The sequence below is a fragment of the Cimex lectularius genome, unplaced genomic scaffold, assembly GCF_000648675.2.
Source record: "Cimex lectularius strain Harlan isolate CLEC.00 unplaced genomic scaffold, Clec_2.1 scaffold49, whole genome shotgun sequence".
NCBI classification, from domain to species: Eukaryota; Metazoa; Arthropoda; class Insecta; order Hemiptera; family Cimicidae; genus Cimex; species Cimex lectularius.
In genome coordinates, this window is record NW_019392644.1 from 1,581,753 (window position 1) to 1,604,477 (window position 22,725).

The following is a 22,725-nucleotide window of genomic DNA, read 5'->3' on the forward strand; positions in this document are numbered from 1 at the left end:
CCGATTAACGACTTATCAATAAATCAAATAATTGTAGTATAGGCTAAACCCGCAAGGTCTTCGTGTCATGCGGAAATGTTGGAACCCAGCGCCCTGAAATTCGCGGATACCATTACTTAATCATTTATTATTTAATTAATATTTATCCCACGAAATTTCAACTCGTTAATATAAATTTTTGTTACATACCTCTCAAAGTTGTTTGACCGTATTCGGAATTTTCATAACCCGGGGGGAGGTAGTAAACAATTTTCAAAAAATTAATTAAACTTCAAGCTGCCCGTTTTATGATTAAAAACGTCAGCACATTTGATCAATTAAATACCTCAGTATGAATTGTTACATTTAAATTTTAATAAACAAATCTTCTTTGCTGGGCTTGTGACTTTAGTTTGATCATTTTAATCCCGAATAAAATTTTGCTGTTTAAAAAAAGACGGCTGGAATTTTTCCAGTTTAATGTTTGTTCAACCTTCTAGTACCTCGTCTATCGGAATGCCAATTTCGTTAGAGCCGAGAAAATTTGATGGATTATTAGAGTGGAAATGACGGTCTAACAATTTTCCCTAATGGCAAGACATTGACGTACGCTGTATATTCGATACACAATTACTGCACATCCGAAGGTATTAATTTAATTTAGAAAATACTGTAACGTTTGGTTTAATGATTTCTTTTTTAAGTGTTTTTTCGGTAGGAATGACTTTTGGAATAAAATCTTTCTGATTTTAACGATTTACAATATTAGTTTTTGTTGTATTTTATATTGTTTCATGTTTGAAAGAATATGGCAAAACGTTATTGTTATTGAGATTTCATTTGCTAATAATAATTGGGAAAAGGTTGGCCTAATCCCGCGGTGTCAAAGCGGAGATGATCCAGTTTTGATAAGACCGATTTGCAATGATCATCATTGATCAACAAGAGAGTTGATAATTAGCCTTGATCGTCTTTCCAGAGACAATCTCACAAGCCTTTTGTCATTTAAATCGCATAATTAACCTGTCTATAATTGACTTTTCAATAACCAACTTTGATATTACCCCCATCAATTTGTGTCAACGTTGATAGTTCATATTTTAGTTTATAAATGAAAAAAAATGTTACGTACAAAATTATAATTATGACAGAATTTATATTTGGACTTGAACACGATCTTTGTCAATTTGTAGTCGACACGCGTCACATTCTGACCGGCAAGCACCGTATGATCGAATTATCGGCAAAGTAGATTAAACGTTTAATTGCTTAGTTATGCCTTCCAGCCGATGAACAGCCGGTGCACGGTTGACCATTTCCACGATGGCAAATTGGTCTTGTGTTTCCTAGAAACGGTGTACATTAATTCCATCAATTTGACCCCGTGTTTACATCGTATCACGGGCGTTAACAACCATCGAAACTTAAGTCAAATCACTAAAAGCCAAAGCGAAATTTAATACTAGCAAGTTACTACAGATTTATTGTAAATTCATTAACTAGCCTAAATTGGAATGTTCTGATGAAACTAATTGCATTAATACTTTGTGAACTGAAAGCAATTTAATCGTGTAATCAGGCTTAATTTATTTTCTGCAGATAACATTAATGTTTGGAAAAGTAGAAAACGTAATTTCAACGGTTTTTACCGGACGTGACTCGTGCATATTGTATGATGAGAAGCATACAATTACCTCGACTGCTGATAATTTGTTTTTAATCTCCATGTGTGGGGAAAAATAAAAATCTCGACACTACAAATTACAAACAAATAGATAAAATTTTAATTATTAATTTATCTTTTTGCGTAATTATGCTTTAAAAAATTTAAATTTGTCATATATTATAAAAATAATCTGTAGCGTTTCTAAATAATTCTATCTTATCCCTTTTGAGTTTTGAAGTTTTAGTTGAAGTAGATTTAGTCTTTTTTTATGTTTTAACGGGTTTTTTGGCAGTTTTGTTCAAGAACTCGTATTTTTATAAGATTTTGTTTGCTAATAGAAAACAGAAGAAAAAATAGTCAATTTTTATCATTTTTTACCTCAAAAATAAAACCTCAGCTCAGACTGTTGTGATGGTTTTTGATGTTTCGGAGATAACAAACTCGTCCAGATAATGGACTTATCCGGAAGAGGACATGACAGCTTAGCTAAGGGTGGTCAGGTTGCTCGGTACTGCTCGGAGAGTAGCGTGCCTGTTCATCACTGAGGCAATGAGAATGACTCCAGCCCTGGAAGTCCTTCTGAATCTACCACCACTACATTTCTTCGTCCGGGGCGAGGCCAGAGCACCACAATTCATAGACCAATGCAGGGACAGGCTCCAATAGATTACTCGCATAACAAGAAGCAACTGAATCTTCGGGGTAGGTTTAGGCAAACAACGTTCTGGTTTGCCATGCCTGTTGATGCCATCAGGATAGGATGGTATATCCCACTTAATATCGATCATATCTGGTATACTACATAAAGGTACAACTCCTAAAACGAGTATGGGTCATGAGCTGGTATTTATGAAAATTAACCAAAGATCAGAATTGATATAAGACTTGAACAATATGCTCGGTCTCTCTTCGGTAGTAAAGTTCATTGTATTTTGGGATTGCGTTAAGGTCCTGTCAGATTAGGAAAAACAAAATTATCCACGCCTTAGTACCAGAGCACTCACGGCAGAGGGGCAAAGAAGATGCCAACGAATTGACCAAGGAAAGTTCAGTGAGGACACCTATTAGCACTAAAACTTTTTGTGGCATACAACTAGCCAACGTGGATCCGTCAGACAATAGATAAAAAATAAGTTCCGTTCAATGAGAAAGTAGACAAGGACAGAGGCATGCTAAAAAGTTCATCAAAGAACCATCGCAAAAATAGCGTCAGGACTACTAAACTAAGACGTGTTAGGACTAGAATAAAACATTACAATTAATTAAGGTTTTTAGTTGAGATGAAAAAACGTTAATGGCACGAGAGGGATTCGAACCCACGACCTTCGGCTTGATACGCCGCTGCTCTACCACCTGAGCTATCGTGACCTCGATCCACGCGGACATCAACTCCCCATCTCAACCCCACCTTATGAGTTTTCCCTCCTTTTGCCATTTTTAAATTAATTAATTGTAATGTTTAATTGGTCAAGCGGACCATGAAATTAGTGAATTTAATGAATTAGCTGAAGTACACTTCACTAAAGCTCTCCGTCGACATTTCAATTGTCGTCGAGAATCCAAACCGATTACACGACATTTGAAAAATGGCAAAAGGAGGGAAAACTCATAAGGTGGGGTTGAGATGGGGAGTTGATGTCCGCGTGGATCGAGGTCACGATAGCTCAGGTGGTAGAGCAGCGGCGTATCAAGCCGAAGGTCGTGGGTTCGAATCCCTCTCGTGCCATTAACTTTTTTTCATCTCAACTAAAAACCTTAATTAATTGTAATGTTTAATTGGTCAAGCGGACCACGAAATTAGTGAACTAGAATAAAAGTTGACCAACTAGACACAGCAGGATCCGGAGGCATATGTATAGATTTGCAGAAACAAGCCTGTGCAGTTATTGTCAGGAAGAAGGGAAAACGAATCTTAGGCAGAAAGCTAAGATTCATGCTCCTCGGAAAGAGAAAGCCAGAGTCTAAATTAAACGCACGGAGTCCTTGAAAAAACTTTGGGATCTGGTAGCCTTAAGTTTAATGAGGAGCTCTGGACAACAATGGAGATCTAATCTAACCTATTCTCTAACTTTTTACACAAATAATACTGTTACATGTGTGGTGTTTAGTGACCATTACTTGATGATTATTTGGAGGTCGTGTGACATAGGTTTTAGAAAAAACATTTTCTTTATCGTGCCAACGTTTCGATCTTTATTGAAATCACCTTAAATTTTACAAAAAGTTAAACAATGTTTATAAATCCGAGGCCCTGAAGATGATCTCACGACCTCGAAAACACCTAATTTCACCATTTACAAAGAAAAATCGGTTTTGTTTATTATTGAATTTAATGGCCAGAATTAAAAAAATTTATACACATATATAAATATAAACGGGTTGTTTAATGCATAGGCCATGTAAACAATTCCACTTTATCTGAGAAAGTTTCAAAGTTACTTAAAGTTAAAGTTACTTAGTTAAGTTTGTGGCTAAATAGTTTCATTAAAGCTGTGTAAGTTAAAGGAGGCATACAAAGCCGTTATGTTAAAGATTATTTTCTTGTTTTCTAGGTTTAGGTTTGCCGGTTTATTCAAAATTGGTGACTTTCTTAGTAGTTTTAATTAAATGAGTATAGAAGTTTAGTATTTTTACATAACATTAACATAATGATGATCCGTCGATATTGGATTAGACCGTCTTAAATCATCGTACTCCTTTTGAACGTAAAGTCCTGTGGCTTCGTTTTAAAACGGACGCCGGCAAAGTTGAAAAGAATACTTCAAACGTTCGAAATATCAATAAAACTGATCGACCCTCCCCCATCCTCAGGGGGCGGCTGATGATCAACTGAGTCAATATAAACAAATTCGAGAAACTTGGCCAATATTCTCTGTACAGGGGGTGAAATTGAGGGGGGCCTCATTACTGTCAAGCCCGTCGGCAGTGCAAACACGCAATTATTATCGCATGGATGAGAGAAACGTCGAGCCGATCAATGACCGACGGGATATTATTTTCGGAATATTGGAAAAGGGGCAGAAAACCGTCGGTACTGACGCTGGTTACAATAAATATTCGAGAGAGGGCTACGGTTTTCATCGTGTTTATAAAATATTGACCCGTTTCCACTGTTCCACTTCGATTCACTCACTGTTTTATGAATTCTTATACGCCATTAAAAAACGATTTATGCCTTTGGGCTGGACCACTTTCAGTAAACTACGAAAATTCAGGAAAAAAGTGAACATATGGGAAAAGAAAACGTCAAAAACCAATTTCTGAAAAAGATTTAGATTATTCAATTAATTATTCGATTCCCTCACTGGTTTATGAATTCTTACACTGTATTAAAGATCGATTTCTGCATTTGGGCTAGACTACATTCATAAAACTACAAAAAATCAGGAAAAAAGTGAAAATAGGGAAAAGAAAACATAGCAAAAATCAATTTCGGAAAAAGATTTAAATTATTCCAATTAATTATTCGATTCCCTCACTGGTTTATGAATTCGTACACGTCACTAAAGAACGATTTATGCATTTGGGGTGAACTACTTTCAATAAACTACGATAATTCAGGAAAAAAGTGAAAATAGGGAAAAGAAAACATAGCAAAAATGAATTTCGGAAAAAGATTTAAATTATTCCAATTAATTATTCGATTCCCTCACTGGTTTATGAATTCGTACACGCCATTAAAGAACGATTTATGCTTTTGGACAGGTCCACTTTCAATAAACTACGAAAATTCAGGGGGGAAAAGTGAAAATAAGGGAAAAACCCATATCAAAAACCAATTTCTGAAAAAAATTAAATTATTCCAATTAATTATTCTTTTCATTTAAGATTTTTGGTTGAGATAAAAAACTAATGACACAAGCGGGATTCGAACCGACGACCTTCGGCAGCCGAACAGAAAATTCATTTATTAGATCAAAAGAATAATTAATTGGAATAATTAATGTGGTCAATTATGACAACTAAACAAATATGGACTGATTTCAATTATGCATATCCACATTTTATAAATGCTCTTCTATATTAACTTTGAATACTCTATTTACTTTTTTTTATCATAATTGACAGAACCAATTCAGAGACGAACAGGGAGTCGATAAGGAAGAATTCGTTGCAGTTTGTTTTAATGAAATATTGATATCATCATTTTTTATTTAAAATATAAACAATGTTTAACAAAATTTGCTTCATTAGGGTTAGTGAAATATGTAACGTCCAGTCATACAGGCATACTTCCTATGTCAGACAATCGATTTTTTTTTTCTTAGAACATAAATAATTTGGAAGTTTTATGGGCCAACAAACAGCTGAGGTCATCGCTGGCCTTCTGCGTGTTTTTCTTTTTTTCATTTTTCAAGCATATTTTTTACTATCCAGCCATCATCCGTTCGATCTGTTTCTGAACCTCTGCTTTTTTTATTTACGCTACGTCAATAGATTAAAATGCTAGCCTTTGGTTTGTACCTCAGATTTTCAACTTCAGACTGGAACCAAAACTTGCAGTACGTATTTACAGGAGTGGTTAAGCAACCCCTTCTTGTCAAGCTAATAAATTACATGCATTCCAATAAATTAACTTAAACACAACGCAAACACTATATACATTGCCTGAGGAACGTGAACATCTATCTGTGCCCGCTCCAAGACTGCAGGTCATGCCAAAATATTGCCTGCATATATATATATATATATATATATATATATATATATATATATATATATATATATATCAAGGATTCTATAATGAAGAACGTACTTGGCTGTTATTTTATCCTTGTTTAACAGGCACTTATGAGGTGACTTTCTTACCAGAAAGTGCCCTTGATATTCTATGACCTATACGTACTCTTGTCGGCATGGCCTTTTTCGTTTTCGACATAACTCTGAGTACCATGGACCGACATTTTCGTAACCTGCTACGTTTTGGAATTTCTTCCTTTACAACATTTGACACTAATAATTTTAAATCCACTGGGCAGGAGCTTATCTGTAAAAGGTTTTAAAATTTTTAAAAACAACTACGGTTTTCCCTTACTTGATTTTGTCATTTGTTCTTCTTGGTTGTGTTTTGTGATTATCCTTGGTTGTTTATAATAAAGAATTAAATTTTGCCTGGAAAAATAATGTGATGAAGGAAATTCCATAAATTGGAGGCCCGGATAAGGAGGAACGTCTGAAAACTATAGTTCTGTATTTAGTCAGAACAGCGAAAGCTAATATTAAGGAAAAGTACAAAAGATTTAAAAGTGAGATCGTGTATGTAGGAAAATATCAATAATATATATAGAAAGGAATGGGAAAATATCAGCAGAGCAGAACCAAAGTAGCCTACGGTAGGATGGTCGGTGTACATACCTGGGATCTCATTAAACGAAGATAAGTCACAAAAACTAATTAGAAGTTTACGCTCCTCAGTGAAGTCCGTACATCCTGTGATCAAAGTGAAGAAGAATAAAGCAGGAACTAGGAGTTAACGCGGACTAAATAGAAAAAGGTGGTTTGTACGAAGAAACTGATGAAGGATAGATCATCATCACATCCTGTTTCTTCCAATGATAATAACGATGGATTGGGTTTATCTAATTCTTCAACCCAACAAAACCCGTCATAGTAATTTGATTGTATGTAGAATATAGTATAAATCCAATATATATTTAATCGTGTAAATCCTATTTTATGGGAAAAACAAATGTGGTTTAGTTCGACTCGCAAGAAATCGATGATGATCAGTGATGTTTGTGAAACGGTAGCTTGCTGTTTGTTTAGTGAGTAATTAATTAGTACCTTCGGTCAACAGGAGTTTCAATATTGCCGATTCAGGACTAAATTGCCGGAAGGCTAAATTTGTCTCGGTTTATATCATATATTGCGAGAAAAATGTTTTTTTGGTCCTCGTATTGGTTTTTTGTAAATAATTCTATGCAACCAAAAAATAAGTTGTGATAATGTGGGAGTGTGCCAACTTTAATATCTGGCCGAAAGATAAGTCTTTTCGACTTGGGTGCCAAGGGGGATAAGGGAATTAAAATGGTAAAACATGATAAACAAGAGTTTACGAGATTTGTAGGCCCCGAGCCAGCAAAAATGAACAGCTAATTCACTTTTAAACGCATTACATCCTATTGGATCAGAATATGGAAAAACTCGTGTTTAAAGAAAAAAGTCAGGGATTTTAATAATTAATACAGTGTCTAAAAGAAAATATTAAATTGCACATTGAACAAAACGTAACAGGGAATTATTATAAGCCTAATTGTACCGAAGCTTTCAACTTTTATTAAATAAATAATTTCTTTTTACGATAATAAGAAATCTTCTTATTTTTAAAATGGTATAAAACTGTATTTTCTGTTTTAAAAGGACTTTACTTTATAAAAAATAAAAAAAATTAATAATATTGGGTATATTTTTTAGGGATTAAACGTAAATAATAATTAATCTATAATGGAAAACAAGAAGTAAAAAGAGTAAAAATAAAAAAGTCTATTATTACAAAATATATGACTAAACAATATGGCCAAAATATATGGCTAATTTTGTTATAATTAATCAATGATGAAGAACACAGGAAATCCAAACGTTAGATAGATTAATTGATAAATACACTGACAGGCAAAAAATAATATAACTTGAATTGTACATATTTTTATATATTAATCAAAGTTTCACGTTTTTTAACGTTTACTAATTGAGACTTGTCTAAAAAAGTTTTCAAAAAAAAATGTAAATTGCTAAAGAAAATTAAAAATAAAATAAAAAGTTTAAAAAAGACGGACAGATAAAATTTGGTTTAATTTTGTTAAGATTTTTAATTAACATTTCAATATTGCATATTTCCTCTTCTTGCCTTAATTACATCTCGAAAACGCCTCGCTATACTTTCAACCAGTCTGGAAATATCTCTTTGCTGGAGGTTAGCCCATTCTTCCAGAAAGAGTCCTTTCAAGATCGTTCAGGAAGTGATGGACGTGCTCTATTCGTCTGTTGAGGTTATTCCATTAATGTTCGATGGTGTTCAAGTCTGGAGAACGGGCTGGCCAGGCTAAGACCCTGATGTTATGCTGTTGAAGGTTTGTACTATGCGAGCGACATGTGGTCGGGCATTATCATGCATTAGAATAGGATTGTCGTTAATTTCATGGAGGATAGGCAACGGATGTTGTTCCAAAATTTCATCCTCAAAGGGAGTAGCCGTCAAAGACCATACACGAACAACAACCAAATCTGTGCGACCCTCCATTGAAATTCACGCCCACACCATCCCTGAGCTACGTTGAAAAGGTTGTCTCTAGGAAAAATTACACGTTCGTACCTTTCATTTCGCCTTCTCCACACTCCTTTAAGCCTTTTAAGCCCATTTGGAGGTCGTAGAGCAAATCTACACTCATGTGTAAAAAGTAAAGCAGACCAATCGTCCAAAGACCAAAGGCTGTGTTCTCGAGCAAATGCGAGCCTTCCAACTCCGTGTGTTCTGGTCAATTCTGGTCCTCTTACTGGGCGAAAAGCCATCTGTCCATACTGATTTAATCTTCTTCGAGCAGTGCGTTCAGAAATTTGGACACCTCAAACTTCCTGGAACTGGTGAATTGCTTGAACAACAGTAAGGTGCCTGTTTCGCAAAATTCTCAAAATCAAAAAACTGTCATCCTGGGGTTCTGTGACCTTAGGCCGTTCAGAACCTGGCCTTCTATGGTAGGACCCAGTATCTCGAAAACGTCTGATGGCGTTTCGCAGTGTTCCGTAGGGAACTCCTATGGCAATAGCCGCATACCTGATGAAATGTCCATCATTAATAAGAGCCAAACCACGCACAACATCCTCAGGACTAAGTGGAATTTTTAAGTTTAAAAATTGAAATTCTTCACCCCACAGTATTCGATAATCTTCGGGGTGGAGTTAACAACCCCTTCTTTTCACGCTAATAAATTACATTCATTCCGTTAAATTAACATAAACAACACCCGATCAAAAAAAAAATGCAGGCAGATTCACTCCCCCAGAGTACTCGATAATCCTGGGGGTGGAGTTAAACAGTCCCTCTTCCTTTCACGCTAATAAATTACATTCATTCCGTTAAATTAATAAACACAAAAACGTTGCGAAGTCCAAAAAATATCCCAATTACATGGTAAATAAATATGTTTTATAAATCGGTAACGAATTTCATCTGAGGTGAGAGGTCGGGTTGTATATTGTTGTTTTCAAGCACTTATCGTATATTTGTTAAGCACTATTTTTAATTAAAAAGCACTGGATGTAGTTTAAAACTTGACTATCACCCAAAAAAATACAATTTAAAAGGGAATGTTTATGTCTGATAGTTTTGGTAGTTAGAATATTTGTAAATAAGAAGAGATTTTGGCAGATAACTTGGAGGTGGTTATCAGTTTGAGCACCTGTGGTGTGCGTGTTTTGAAGGGGGCAAATGTGAAATCGCTGACCCGTTTCGTTTTGCACCAGGTTTTTCAGATCCGTACTGCATGCTTGGCATCCAGCCGGGGGCGATGGCCTCGCCTCCTCCGCCGAGCCCTTGCCCCCGAATGGCGGCCTCTCGGGCCATGTCCGAAGGCGGTCTGGATCCTCCGGAAAAGCCGGAACAGCACCATGACAAACTGCGTAAGCACCACAGGTAAGCGAGCACATCGGCACGAGAACATGTCCTCCATCTGTCTACTTTTCCAGCTTCCGGCTCAGCTTCAAAAGGAAAGACCGGAGGGAGCACAGGGACAGCATCTCCTCCGCGGTCCCCGCAAAGTTCATTAGGGCCACTTCCGTCCGACCGCAGACCCTCAATCCAAGGTGGAATGAAAAATTCCGATTGTAAGTTATAGAAGCACAAGAAGAAGCAGAAAAAATCAATTAAAGAAAGAAATTTCAGAGAGATTTGTTTTATATTCTTTTTAGCGACATAGACGATGTGACAACCGACATACTTCACCTCGATATTTGGTATTTTTAATCTAATTATATCAATAATTGTTTTATCCATTTCTTGAAACCTTACCTCTTTGAAGGGATCATGACGACGAGTCTTCCGTTTTCGACGCAGTGTCTAAGTTGAACGAAGTCAGGGGCGTTAAAGGCCTCGGAAGGTTTTTCAAACAGATAGCCCAGAGCGCCAGGTCAGGATCGCAAGATGATTTTTTAGGCTGTGTCAACGTACCTCTACAGGTAAGGTCTAATATAAAAAAATATATATTAAAAATAATCCATGCAAACACAGGATATACCCGCAACCGGCCTGGACTGCTGGTACAAGCTTGAAGCTAGGACTCAGAGATCGAACATCCAAGGCCGGATACGTTTAAAACTCTGGCTCTCGACCCGAGAAGACAGAGGCACGTCTGAGGAGGACAACTGGGAAGACATGAGACAACAGGTCAAACTCACGACCGTATTCGCAAACTACGAGATGTCCCGTTCACAATCCGTAAGTTGAAAATAATTCGCATTCCGGGAAAATGCTTGAATGATTATTCCATGTCTGTGTTCTCTCGTTGAGCCGATTTCTCACGGTGTTTAAGCACGACGGGGTAAACCGTAAAGTAACCGCGAGGCTTTAAGGAACAGACATTGTTATTGAATACGTCTGTAACATGAAACGGTCTTGTACACTCCCCCCAAGGATTAATTTAAACATGCTTGCTCATTAGAGTCGAATGCTTGTTTCAAAAACAAAAATCACTTCGTATTTGTAGTTAAATGTCAGACCCAAGTTATTTTTGGAAAAATTTTATTATTGATTTTACAGAAAATTTGGACGGGGGAACTACCGCACGTCGCCCTTTCTATTTTACACCAGCACGCCATACAAGGCGATCTCACTGATCTCCAGGTATCCGCAGTACGGTGGATCGCCTATTCTGCTTTGAACGGGGTCGAACCGCAAGTTTTGGCCAGACTCCTTTCCAATTTGGAACACGCCTGGCCGCACGAAGCACTCACTCGTCAAGAGGTACTCGAACTTAATTTTCCAGGATTAAAACTCTCAAATAACTTTTTAAAAACCTTATTGTGATCTATTAATCTCATCAGCCATATAATTAACGTCAACAGTCATATTTTCTAAGTTTAGTTTTAAATGTTATTTTGCAAAACTATCTACAATGATAAAGTCAAATTATTAAATTTGTCTGCCTTTTCCCGCCCTAGAAGGAAGATTAGATTAATTAATTTTAAGACTGAAATTGTGTAAAATGAGGACGGAGTGGTAACCTTTAATCTTTGCAGTTATGAGCGAAAATTATATTTCAAGTCTTATCGGTGGGAAGAAATTCAAATTAAATGACTCACTTCAAATCTTACCTTATTACACTGTATTATCTTTACCAGCTAAGCAGAACTTCTTTTTTATGATAGTTATCTAACATCCTCGCTGATTTTTGTTGTTCAAAGGCGGCAGACTCAAATGCAACGGTAAGCCGCCATTTAAAAAAGTTTAATGCCCGAAATATACGACCCAGATCAGATCTTCATGACTTAGCTACCCAAGCTCAACAACGAGTTGATATCTGTAAAAGTTTGCTTCGAAATCCAAAAGATGATAGATTTTGGAAGAGAATTGTAACGAGGGATGAAAAAACATATTTTTTTAAAAATACTATGTACCGAAAACAGTAGGTACCGCGAAGCCAAGAAATTCAAGCAGAGGTTCGCCAAGATCGATTTGGAAAAAAGATTATGCTTTGTGTTGGTGGAATTATGTGGGTATGTTGCACTTTAAGCTAGTTCCAGATAGCAGGGCTATTGGCCCATTACTGTGAACAACTCGAAAGAGTATATGGGGTTTTAAAAGAGATGTACCCTGCTTTGCTCAATCGGGATAAAGCGATATTTTGGCAAGGCAACGCTCCTGCCCATCGTTCACGTTTAGCCAAGATATTTTTTCACAATGTCCCCACCCTCCTTACAACCCTGACGTCGCACCGTCGGACTATGGTCTTTTCCGGTCAATGGCGCAATTTTTGAAAGGCCGAAACTTCAAAAACTATGAAGATGTCAAATTAGGATGTGAGGAGTTCTTCGCCTCGAAAACCGAAAGTGGTTTTGACCTAACGCATTAGAACAGCATTCCGGCTATTTTCAATAATCATACCTCCGGTTCTGTTGGACCGATTTTAATATCTCAGTGCAAAGGGGGCGTCGGTGGCCGCAACAACCGTTGACATGGTGCTCATCACTGTAAGGTAAAGGTCCCGGTTCGAAACCAGCGGCCCTGCATTCGGACCCGACATACTTACAAACGGTTTTTTTTTTTTCAAAAACACCGGCACCCCGAGGGTTTATATAACCTCTGCTGTTGCAAACCCTCGTTGCTCATCAAACTCAGTTCTCATTTTTCTTGCCAAATATCTAGTTTCAAAGAAAAATGTGAAAAATGGGGGTTCTCATTTAAAATTAAGAATTTGAATTCGACTTATGCCGAATCGAGGTCGACAAAAATAAATCGACTTACATGAACAAATACATGAAAAATTAAGGGGATTCTCAATTCATAGTGTTCTATCTAGAACCGCAAAGGGTGGGCGCATTAGCTTGGACACCCTGTATATTGGTAAACATTTATTGTTTCTGGCTCGTCTTAATATGGTAACTCAAATAAAACGTCAAACAACAGTAAGTCAACCACTACTCTAACTATGAGATGAGCTTATTCACAAGAGAACTTACCCCAAAAGATGCTCGCCAATACAAGTTTGTACATCACCGAGCAGTCGTCCAGGGTCGTCTTCCCGCAGCTCTCCATTCGACTTGGCTACTCGACAGTGCTTAATTCTCTAGTTGACTAGGATGAGTCTTCGATTTGACCGATTTCGCTTTCTAAATAAGAAACCTTTTATACCGGTTTCCCAAACGGTGGGGAGGAAAGAAAAAGCAAAGACTAGTGCGCCAGATGAACTTCATTCTTGCAAGGGTTGGCGCGCAATAACTCATAATTGTCAGGAGTTACTGTCACGCAGATTCCTGATCCGAATCGATAGGCATCCGGTGAAGAATATACAACGTCCACCAGGGTGACGTGGACTCTAATATATAGTGCCTTTAGCTTGATGAACTGTATCCGCGACAACCTCCCCACACTAAATAACTCCTCTATTTCTTTATTTAAATTGATTTATTATTTTATATGCAAGTAAGGCTGAGTTGAATAATTAGTGACAGGAGCGTCACTCGAACCCACTACTTCGAATCAGTACCCCTGCGCCACCACTTCAACCTGGAGACACCATCTCAACCTACAATTTTTTTTTATTACCTATTTTTTTCAATATTGGGAAATGTCTCTTTGTATCAAATCTACTGCCTTATTTGCAGCATATGTTTGACATTCCTTACAACTATTTTTAACTTATTTTAGCAACTATTCCTAACTTATGCTAAGTCGGAGACCGGCGGAGTAAAACGATCGCAAGCTGAAAATTTAAATTTATAAACTTTTATATGTTATGTTAAAATTATTTGAGCTACCGTTCGACGGATCATTTGAGTTGAAATGGAGTTACGCTGTGCAAAGCAATTTCTAATTACGGGCCCATCTCCTTTTCCCCGCATCAGCAGACCACGGGGCATTTAACTTTCAAAGGGTGCCCACAGGGCTCTTTCATTAACAACGGATTTATTACTTTTGCCCCTTTATTAATTGAATTAACTTACGTCCAATTAATCCGGTTTCTCCTTTAAAAACATAATTTTTGAATTTGAATTTTTCCCTGTAAAAAAAATATAATTTAACTGTAACAGGAGGAGTATCTTGCTGAATCTTTCAACACGTTTTTGGAGTACGCGTTTCAGCTGATTAAAAACCACAGGACGTACTTTCCTCATTATCACAGGCCTTCCATGAACAGACTGGAAAACCTGCTCAGGTGCTTATTTAAAAAAAAATATTTTTAATTATAATTATTTTCCTTACGCATTATTATTTTTTTAGATGTCTCGGGCTTCTGGCGAATATGAAAGCTTTCTGGAAATGCTGCCCTTTTAACAAGGAGATTAGGGGAGAGATTATCACCTCTTTAAAGAAAGGAACATTAGACTGGTAGGACATTAGACTTTAATTTAAAGAAAAAATTACTGTTTAATTTAATTTAATTTTTTTTAAATAAGGTACGAGGAAGTTCACAGAAATATCTCCGTAGCTCGAGCAGACCCGGATTCAAGGATACAAGGACTCGTCAAACTCATCACGGCTCTGATTGTTGACTTGCAGAAAGGAATCGACCATTACAATCCTATGTTCGAAAGGTTGGCAATTTTTCAATCTTCAGTGTCACCGGATCCGTTTATCAATCCAGAGTAGAATCTATGACCCGCCGTTAGAAAGACTGAAAGGGTAAACGCGCTTATACCCAACCTGGGTTACGAGATTAGAATTGAAAAGGGGTGAGTGCGCCCCTATGGGACGCCCAGAAACGAAAAGAAAACCAAATGGTGCGTGAACACAAAGAACCTTCTGTCCATAACATCAGGAAATTTACTATTAATTGACCGTATTTAATAAAATTAACTATATAAGCCTACCATTTTTTACGTTTGAATTCATCGCCTAAATAAATTCCATGTTGAATCTTAATCGTAACAAACAAATAAACAATTATTCCAATATTGATAAGTAGATTGGTGAAGTAAAATGAAGCATTTTCATGCAATAAAAATTTATTGAGCAATATATAATAGTTTTTTTTAAGTAATGTCAGTTTAGATCTTTCATCAAGTAATATCTTCAGCATTTTATATCTAATTTACAGCCAATTTGTTTTAATAGTGTGTGTGTGTGTGTGTGTGTGTGTGTGCGCGCGCGCGCGTGCGTGCGTGCGTGTGTGTGTGTGGAATCCACGTTTTTTGTTCAATTTTTTATTATTAAGTATTTTCATTTGCTATTTTGGTGTTAGTTGGTTTTAAGAATTTCTTAAGATGATGTTGATGGATGTTTCAAATATATCTGCGTTCCTGTTTTTTGTTTTTCATGATCGAAAATGATGAAATAAAAACGTGCGTACCCACTGCTATCAGACCTATCAACATCATCCCAAGAAATTCAATTCAATCAGTTCTCGCATTAGAATTGTTTGTAATTTTATGTTTTTCACGTGCATTATTGTTAACAATGTCCTATTGAAAAAACAAAACAGAATTTTTATTAAAATTACAGAACAAATTACTAAAAATAATAACAAGGGGCGTCGGTGGTCGTAGCTGTTAAAGCGTTGACACAGCTCTTCACTGTAAGGTAAAAGTCCGGAGTTCGAATCCAGCGGCTCTGCATTCGAACCCGACATACTTGCAAATGTCCCCCCCCCCAAAAAAAAAACACCGGGACCCTGAGGGTAATACTCACGTTAAAAAAAACTTGAAATGGACGGCGTTAGTGCCCAATACTTATGCAATACAGAAGAGCGTTGCTGGTTTAGCCTATTCAATTGATTTAAGGCAGTGAAAAATTGTAATTCTTATTAGTTAATAAATTATTTATTATTCTAATGATGTTACAATGGGGGAGTCGGTGACCTCAACGGTTTAGGAGCTCCCACCCGCTCATTACTAAAGTAAAGGTTCCGGGTTCGAGTGCATGGCTGCGGGATGGCATAATTAGTAATGGGTTTTTGTTTGATCTTTCAAAAACACCGAAGGTTCATATAACTTCTGCTGTTGCGAACGCTTGTAAAAAATATAATAATAATAAAACAATATAAATAAAAACAAAATAAATAATAACTAATAAATGAAAATATTTTCTTTCTCATTCTGTGACATAACTTTGATATTCTTTGGCCAATTTAAAATCTGATTGCGCTGTCGTGTTCAGTAAAATTCTCTTGAAACAGTTAATAATGTTCTCACTTAAAATTTCAACGTAGTACTGGCTCTGAAGTATCCAGACAATCAATATCTTAAAAAGCGATAAAACTTTAAAAAATAGACTTTTTTACTTCATTTATTTGTTTCTAAAACTGTACATGTATTATATACAACCAGCAGATTATATTTCAAATTATGTTTTTGGCATTACGGGCGTTATAGAGAAAGTTACCCAGTCTCTTATCCATATTCTTTTCAGAGTGGTAATTGTGGGGAATCGTATTTGTGATTTTGTAATTTACTATGAAAAAGTCTGTAATATGTTTTAATGATGAAAACACTATTGGCATGTGAAGATCTCTGTGATGTGCGTTATTGTTTACGTAAAAAGGGGCAAAAACAATTAGTCTTAAAATTTTGTATTGATAACTCTGTAAGCTTTGACTAATGGAATATTTGGCTGGTCCATGATCTTGGCACCCGTACATTCAAATAGGTTGTTTTGAATCCAAATCTCAAAAGTTTTGATTTTAATGGTAATTTTGATTGTCGGTTCAGTAGGTAATAAAGCGTTTTAAATCGTTTGTTAAGTATCTGTTTTTTTTTAATAGTATCAAATGTAAGTCCTAAATTGTTAACTTTGCGGATTGAAGAACAGGTCCATTGTGTAAGTTTATGCTAGGACAAGTCTGACGACGGTGTGCCAAGGTGATATGTTGTTATCTTTGCGGGGTTAAACTTTATTTTCCAAAGATTGCTACATTTTTCAATTGTTGATATGAGTTTGGTAAAATAAGTGAAGCTTGTGTAGAAAGGGGATGACTTGTTAATATGACGTTGTCATATGCGTGGCGGTAAGTGTATTCTCATTTGTGACCATATCAGAAGTAAAAATTGTGTACAACAGCCGAGCTAGTATTGACCCTTGTGGCACACCTGCAAGCAACTAGACTAAAAACTATTAAACCAAAACTACAATAGTAAATATTTTTTTTTTATTTAACTTTTTATTTGTTTTTTACAACTGCATAGTAAATATTAAATTTTTTTTTTTTTGGTTTTTTAATAACGTTATCTGTTCAAGAGAAATGCAGCCGGGCCATATAAAAACGAGACACCATGCATAGTTAATTCAGAAATCCATCCACAGTTGAAGCATGGAACGAGTGACAGATATGAAAGTCGAATTTTTTTAACCATATCGACAAAGGAAAAAATGTAATTTATTGTTAACATGCACGCCTCGAAAAACATGCACAACTTGAAAAATATTCCTTACGATATATCATGCTGTCAGTTTTCCACTTATCTGCCCTGAAAAGTGTAGAACCGGGATTTTGTTATTCTTGAAGAAATATTTGTTATATTTCTGTTTCAGCACGAACGGAGTTCCCTACTTTAGCGCTATCTACAAACAACTTGAAAAATTGGTATGCAAATTTTTTTTCACCTTAGCCGACTGTACAAAAATAAAGCGAAAAATTGTATTTTCAATTTTTTTAATATTGCGCCTATATCCTTTTTAAAACTTTTAAAACAAGGTCAGCTTTCACAATCTTTTTTCTCGTATCTGTGAATGTGCCGTATAAAAGAGCCCCTTGGGGGTGGCCTGGAGACGGGACAAACGACAAAAATACGTCACATTAATTTTTCATGAACCTCTCTCTTCTATACACAAGTTTTTCTAAGCTGCGACATGATGATCAGACTGTTTTCTTGTGAACAGGACACAATAAAAAGAAAAGAAAAACTCCTTCGGCACATTGACAGATACCGCTCTCTTTTATTTTCAGAGCCTTAAAAAAACTTGAAATAAAAAAAGGAAATTTATAACGATTTTATTTTTTATTTTTATCCTTTTTTCTTCACTTCTCTTACTCTTTCCCCTTTTTACTCCCACTTCAAGTTGGCAAGAGAGTTGACAAGGAACCTGGATTTGATCGAGGTATATTTGTAGCGACAGATTTTTCAGTTTGGCACGTGTTTTCTTTTCTTTCTTTTTATTTCGCCTTCTCTCTTAATTTTTTGTTCTCTTCTTCAATTTTATATGAGAGTCGCTTTAAAGCAAAACGCACCACTGGAAGGTTTCATTGTTACTAGAACATTTTGCTCCTCTTTTCTAGACGGCAAAACAGTCATATACGAAAAATAAAACCCTTTTATAAAATTATATTAAGTCCAGAGTGTCTAGTGATGCGTCTAGCAGCTAATAAATATAAGCAAAATATATAAAAACATAACAAAACGTTCTGCTAATACACGATATGTAAGTACAGGTGGAACGATTGTTGCTTTATAGTCGCAGCATAGCAGCTTAAAAGCATGGATGTCGAAATTATTTAATAAATAGACGTGTGAAATGTCAATATGCACTTGAAATTTAGATAATAAACGCATTGTATTTCATATTAGCTGTCGGTCGAAAGAGGTAAGTCGACGAGTGAAGCGGATGCGACAATAAAGATAATCGTTTTCCGTTCGAAAGTTTTTTTATTTTTAGCAACTGGATTGGCAGCTTTAAATGTCATTAGATTGTAGAGAGATAATTGTTGTATTGTTTTTTTAATTGTTCTGTCCTAAACCGTTTATAATGAAAGACGAAAAAGAAATGAATTGTCAAATACATAAAACATTCTTTCAAATCAATCCATACATTTGGGAAATCAAAAATAAGCTTAAAACATAATCTTAAGAATTAATCTTACTTGCAAAACCAATATGTACTTTAATAACTTCATATCTTAAAAGTAAACCTGAAACAAAAGTGATTCTTTAAAGAAGAGGTTTAAAAGTAAAATAGAAATGTGTAGAGATTAGTGACCGTTAATCGATAGTTATTCAGATATCGTGAGATGCGGTCGGGTGTGATGTAGGTTTCAGAAAAACATTTTCTTTATCGTGCCAACGTTTCGATCTTTTATTGAGATCATCTTCAGGGCTCAATAAAAGATCGAAACGTTGGCACGATAAAGAAAATGTTTTTCTGAAACCTACATCACACCCGACCGCATCTCACGATATCTGAATAAGTAAAGTAGAAACATTCAAAAAGGGTTGCCATTTAATATCTGACACCTGTCTAATAGTTTATGGAACGTCAATTGTAGGAGGGGCGTCGGTGGCCGCAACGGTTTAGGCACTATAAGGTAAAGGTCCCGGGTTCGAATCCAGCGGCCCTGCATTCGAACCAGAAAAATGTTTTTTTCAAAAACACCGGCAACCTGAGGGTTTATATGAACTCTGCTGGTGCGAACCCTCGTTTAAAAAAAAAAAAAAAAAAACTCTTAGAAGCCATAAATAATCTAGTCATTATGGAATCTTGGTTAGAATTGTTTTTGGATAAATGTAGAAACTAATTTTTCTAGAAGAACCAAAAAAAATAGAAAAATAATTTATTTTTGTTTCTCAATTTAAAAATAGTAGAATGTAGTTTATTGTATTGAGACAACTTCAATTTTTTTTCGTCTATGGTTATACATTTTTTTATAATTTTTTTTACGTTTCCCCAACTTTTTTTTACCGGGGTTTTCTCAAAATCCAGGTGACGAACGACCTAGGCCCAGAGATCCACAATCTTTGCCAGCAGATAGTCATGCCGGAAGTAGGAGACGAGGCCCCGGTCATGCCACCGGGAGTGGAAATGGCCACATCCATTTTCGAACTTTACCTCTCTATTCAAGAATTCGCCAGGTATTTAAAAACACCGTATTTGCATAATTTACACTTATAAATATTCTACTAGCTTTAGGGAAAGCCTGCCGGACAAGAAATCCCTCGCGGTTCATCTGTATTACCAATGGTTCGAACCCGCTGTCGACAAATGGCTAGATCTCGCTAAATTCAGGGTAATCCCGACGTCCCAATCTATTCCACTGACAATTGAACCGTTCAATTTATTGTTAAAGGCGATGAATAGGATCAAAAAAGCTGCTGAGCTCAATAGATTCTGCTCGGGGGACTACATCGTCAAGCACAGCACGTCGGCGGTTGACACGTCGGCCTGTTTCTACCAGATGAAGGAATTCTGGAAGCAGCTCGCCTGGCCTGACCTAGTCGGGTCTTACAACCTACTTTATAAACTTATAGACGTACGTGTAATGGTTTTTAATTTGGACTAATTTCTAAATGATTGTGCCTCTTTTATAGAGTATATCGAGTGGAGCGATATATTACAGTCAGATAACACAACAAAAACTGCAGGACACTGGTTATTACGAAGACACGGGACCGTTTAAAACAACTGATGAGGTAAAAAACCCGATTTTCTATCATCTCCGCTATATTATTTTTGTATGTTTTTAGTGAGGAGCGGTCAGGAATGAAGTATTTTAGAAAAACACATTTTTCATTTTTTTCGACGTTTCGACCTTAATTCGGGTCATCTTCAGGGCCTGAATAAATAAACAAATGTAAATATATAAATAACAAAATACATTAAATACTTGGTTCGAAATTTATTTTTACATCTATTTTTTTCTGATCAACATATGTTTTGTAATTCACTCAGGCCCGAAGATGACCCGAATAAAGGTCGAAACGTCGGTAAAAATTGAAAAAGGTCTTTTCCTAAAATACTTCATTCGTTTTTTCATTGATTCTTCCTCTCGATTTCAACAATTTATATTCTATTTATATGAGTATCTCATTAAAACCTTAGAAATTTTCGAAACCGAGAGGATCTGTTCGTAATTTTTATCGATAAAACGTTTTAACGTAAAAAAATATTATTTCGCAAATAAATGTAACAACATATACAGTTTAGAATATTATAAAACATATAGTATAATTAAATTTTAAGATAGATTACATGGCGTGCCAAAATCTGGGCGGGAGACCTTCGCTACTTGTTAATTGCACAAAGCGAGTAATTATATTTTTTTAATAAATCAATTTCGTGCTAAATAGTCGTTTAACTAATGTTCAAAATTACGTTGAGAAACCGCGACTATCATTAAAGGCTAGCGATAAGTATACCTTTCATTAGTTAAAAAAAATAAATCCATAGACTTTCATGAATTTATATAAAACTTCTTTTCTTTTCTCTAATAGTAACTATAAACGGATATTTCAACAAATTAAAAATGTCCGTAATATCATAATGAATTGGTTTAATGAAAAATTCCTCTTGAATAATATAATTAAAATCTCAATCCAGTTGTTTTCATATAGGAAAAATTCTTTTGGAAATTCTTCCCAAATGGAGATCATTTTTTATTCTGTGATAATACCGATCAAATAAACTGTCTCACAGTAAACAAGGTGAGAGTTCAACGGGCCGTCTATGGCATCATTTATGGTTCCACTTGGCTCAATACGCCTCGTAGAGTCCTCAGTGGTGCTACTTTTCACCTAAGTGTGGTATTCCTTTTTCTTTCGGATGGAGTGCGAAAAAAATCAACTTGTTTGTTGTTCAGGGAATCTCTAAGCAAATACGGTAGTTTCTCCCTCAGAACATGTGACATTACCGAAAGATACCGTACCTTTTGTCCTGCCGAAGGCCTTCTCAATGTCGAAAAACACGGCCACCCTATGTTCTCAGTTGAGAAAGACAGTCTGCGATTCGCTCTTAAGAAGGACGAGAATACTCTAAAAACAAAATTTTAGCATATTTTTTGAACTTTTGGGACATGTTAGAAAACGTTTAAGATGAAGTATGTAAATGTCTTTATTAATTGACGGCAACTGATTTTCATGAAGGATAATTATTGAAATTACTGACTGGGAAGTATGATCAAATATTGTTTCAAAAGAAATAAATTCATTTTTCACAGTGCACATTTTCATTAATCTACAGTTTTGTGAATTTTTTTAAGTACAAGAAAAAATTAATCTTTTTATGTAAGGTTTTAGTTGAAATGAAAAAAGCTAGTGCCACGACCGGGATTCGAACCCTCGACCTTTGGCTAAATACGCCGCTGCTCTTAGCACTTGAGCTATCGTGACTTCGATCCACTGAGATGATGAAAAATGGCAAAAAGGAGAGAAAATCAAAAGGTTATACGTTGAGATTGGAAGTTGGTGTCCGAGTGGATCAAAGTCGATAGCTCAAGTGGTAAGCAGCTGCGTGTTAGCCGAAGGTCGTGGGTTCGAATCCCAGTCGTGGCACTAGCTTTTTCATTTCAACCAAAACCTTACATAAAAAGATTAAATAATTGAAAGAAGTAATTTGGTCAATAGACCACTAAATATAATGGACTTTATAAGAAATAATGGTTATAAATATAATGTATATAAAATATCACCTAATAAAAAAATAACTATAAGTAGAATTGTTTTATAAG

The 22,725-nt window shown here is 35.9% G+C and overlaps 1 protein-coding gene across 4 annotated transcripts in view; it reads left to right on the top strand.

The window, feature by feature from the left end:
- LOC106666035 (BAI1-associated protein 3) overlaps positions 1-22,725 on the top strand; it is a 151,368-nt gene that overhangs the window by 122,238 nt on the left and 6,405 nt on the right. For 3 of the 4 annotated variants that reach the window (XM_014392909.2, XM_024230391.1, XM_024230392.1), the window contains 15 exons: positions 10,106-10,274; positions 10,328-10,465; positions 10,550-10,594; positions 10,660-10,816; positions 10,869-11,075; positions 11,397-11,600; positions 14,387-14,511; positions 14,577-14,684; positions 14,753-14,890; positions 17,823-17,874; positions 18,351-18,389; positions 19,986-20,134; positions 20,187-20,289; positions 20,350-20,532; positions 20,591-20,692. In XM_014392909.2, coding sequence (XP_014248395.2) covers positions 10,106-10,274; positions 10,328-10,465; positions 10,550-10,594; positions 10,660-10,816; positions 10,869-11,075; positions 11,397-11,600; positions 14,387-14,511; positions 14,577-14,684; positions 14,753-14,890; positions 17,823-17,874; positions 18,351-18,389; positions 19,986-20,134; positions 20,187-20,289; positions 20,350-20,532; positions 20,591-20,692 — 1,919 coding nt within the window. The remainder of the gene's footprint in view (positions 1-10,105; positions 10,275-10,327; positions 10,466-10,549; positions 10,595-10,659; positions 10,817-10,868; positions 11,076-11,396; positions 11,601-14,386; positions 14,512-14,576; positions 14,685-14,752; positions 14,891-17,822; positions 17,875-18,350; positions 18,390-19,985; positions 20,135-20,186; positions 20,290-20,349; positions 20,533-20,590; positions 20,693-22,725) is intronic. The other variant, XM_024230388.1, reaches the window with a different exon arrangement.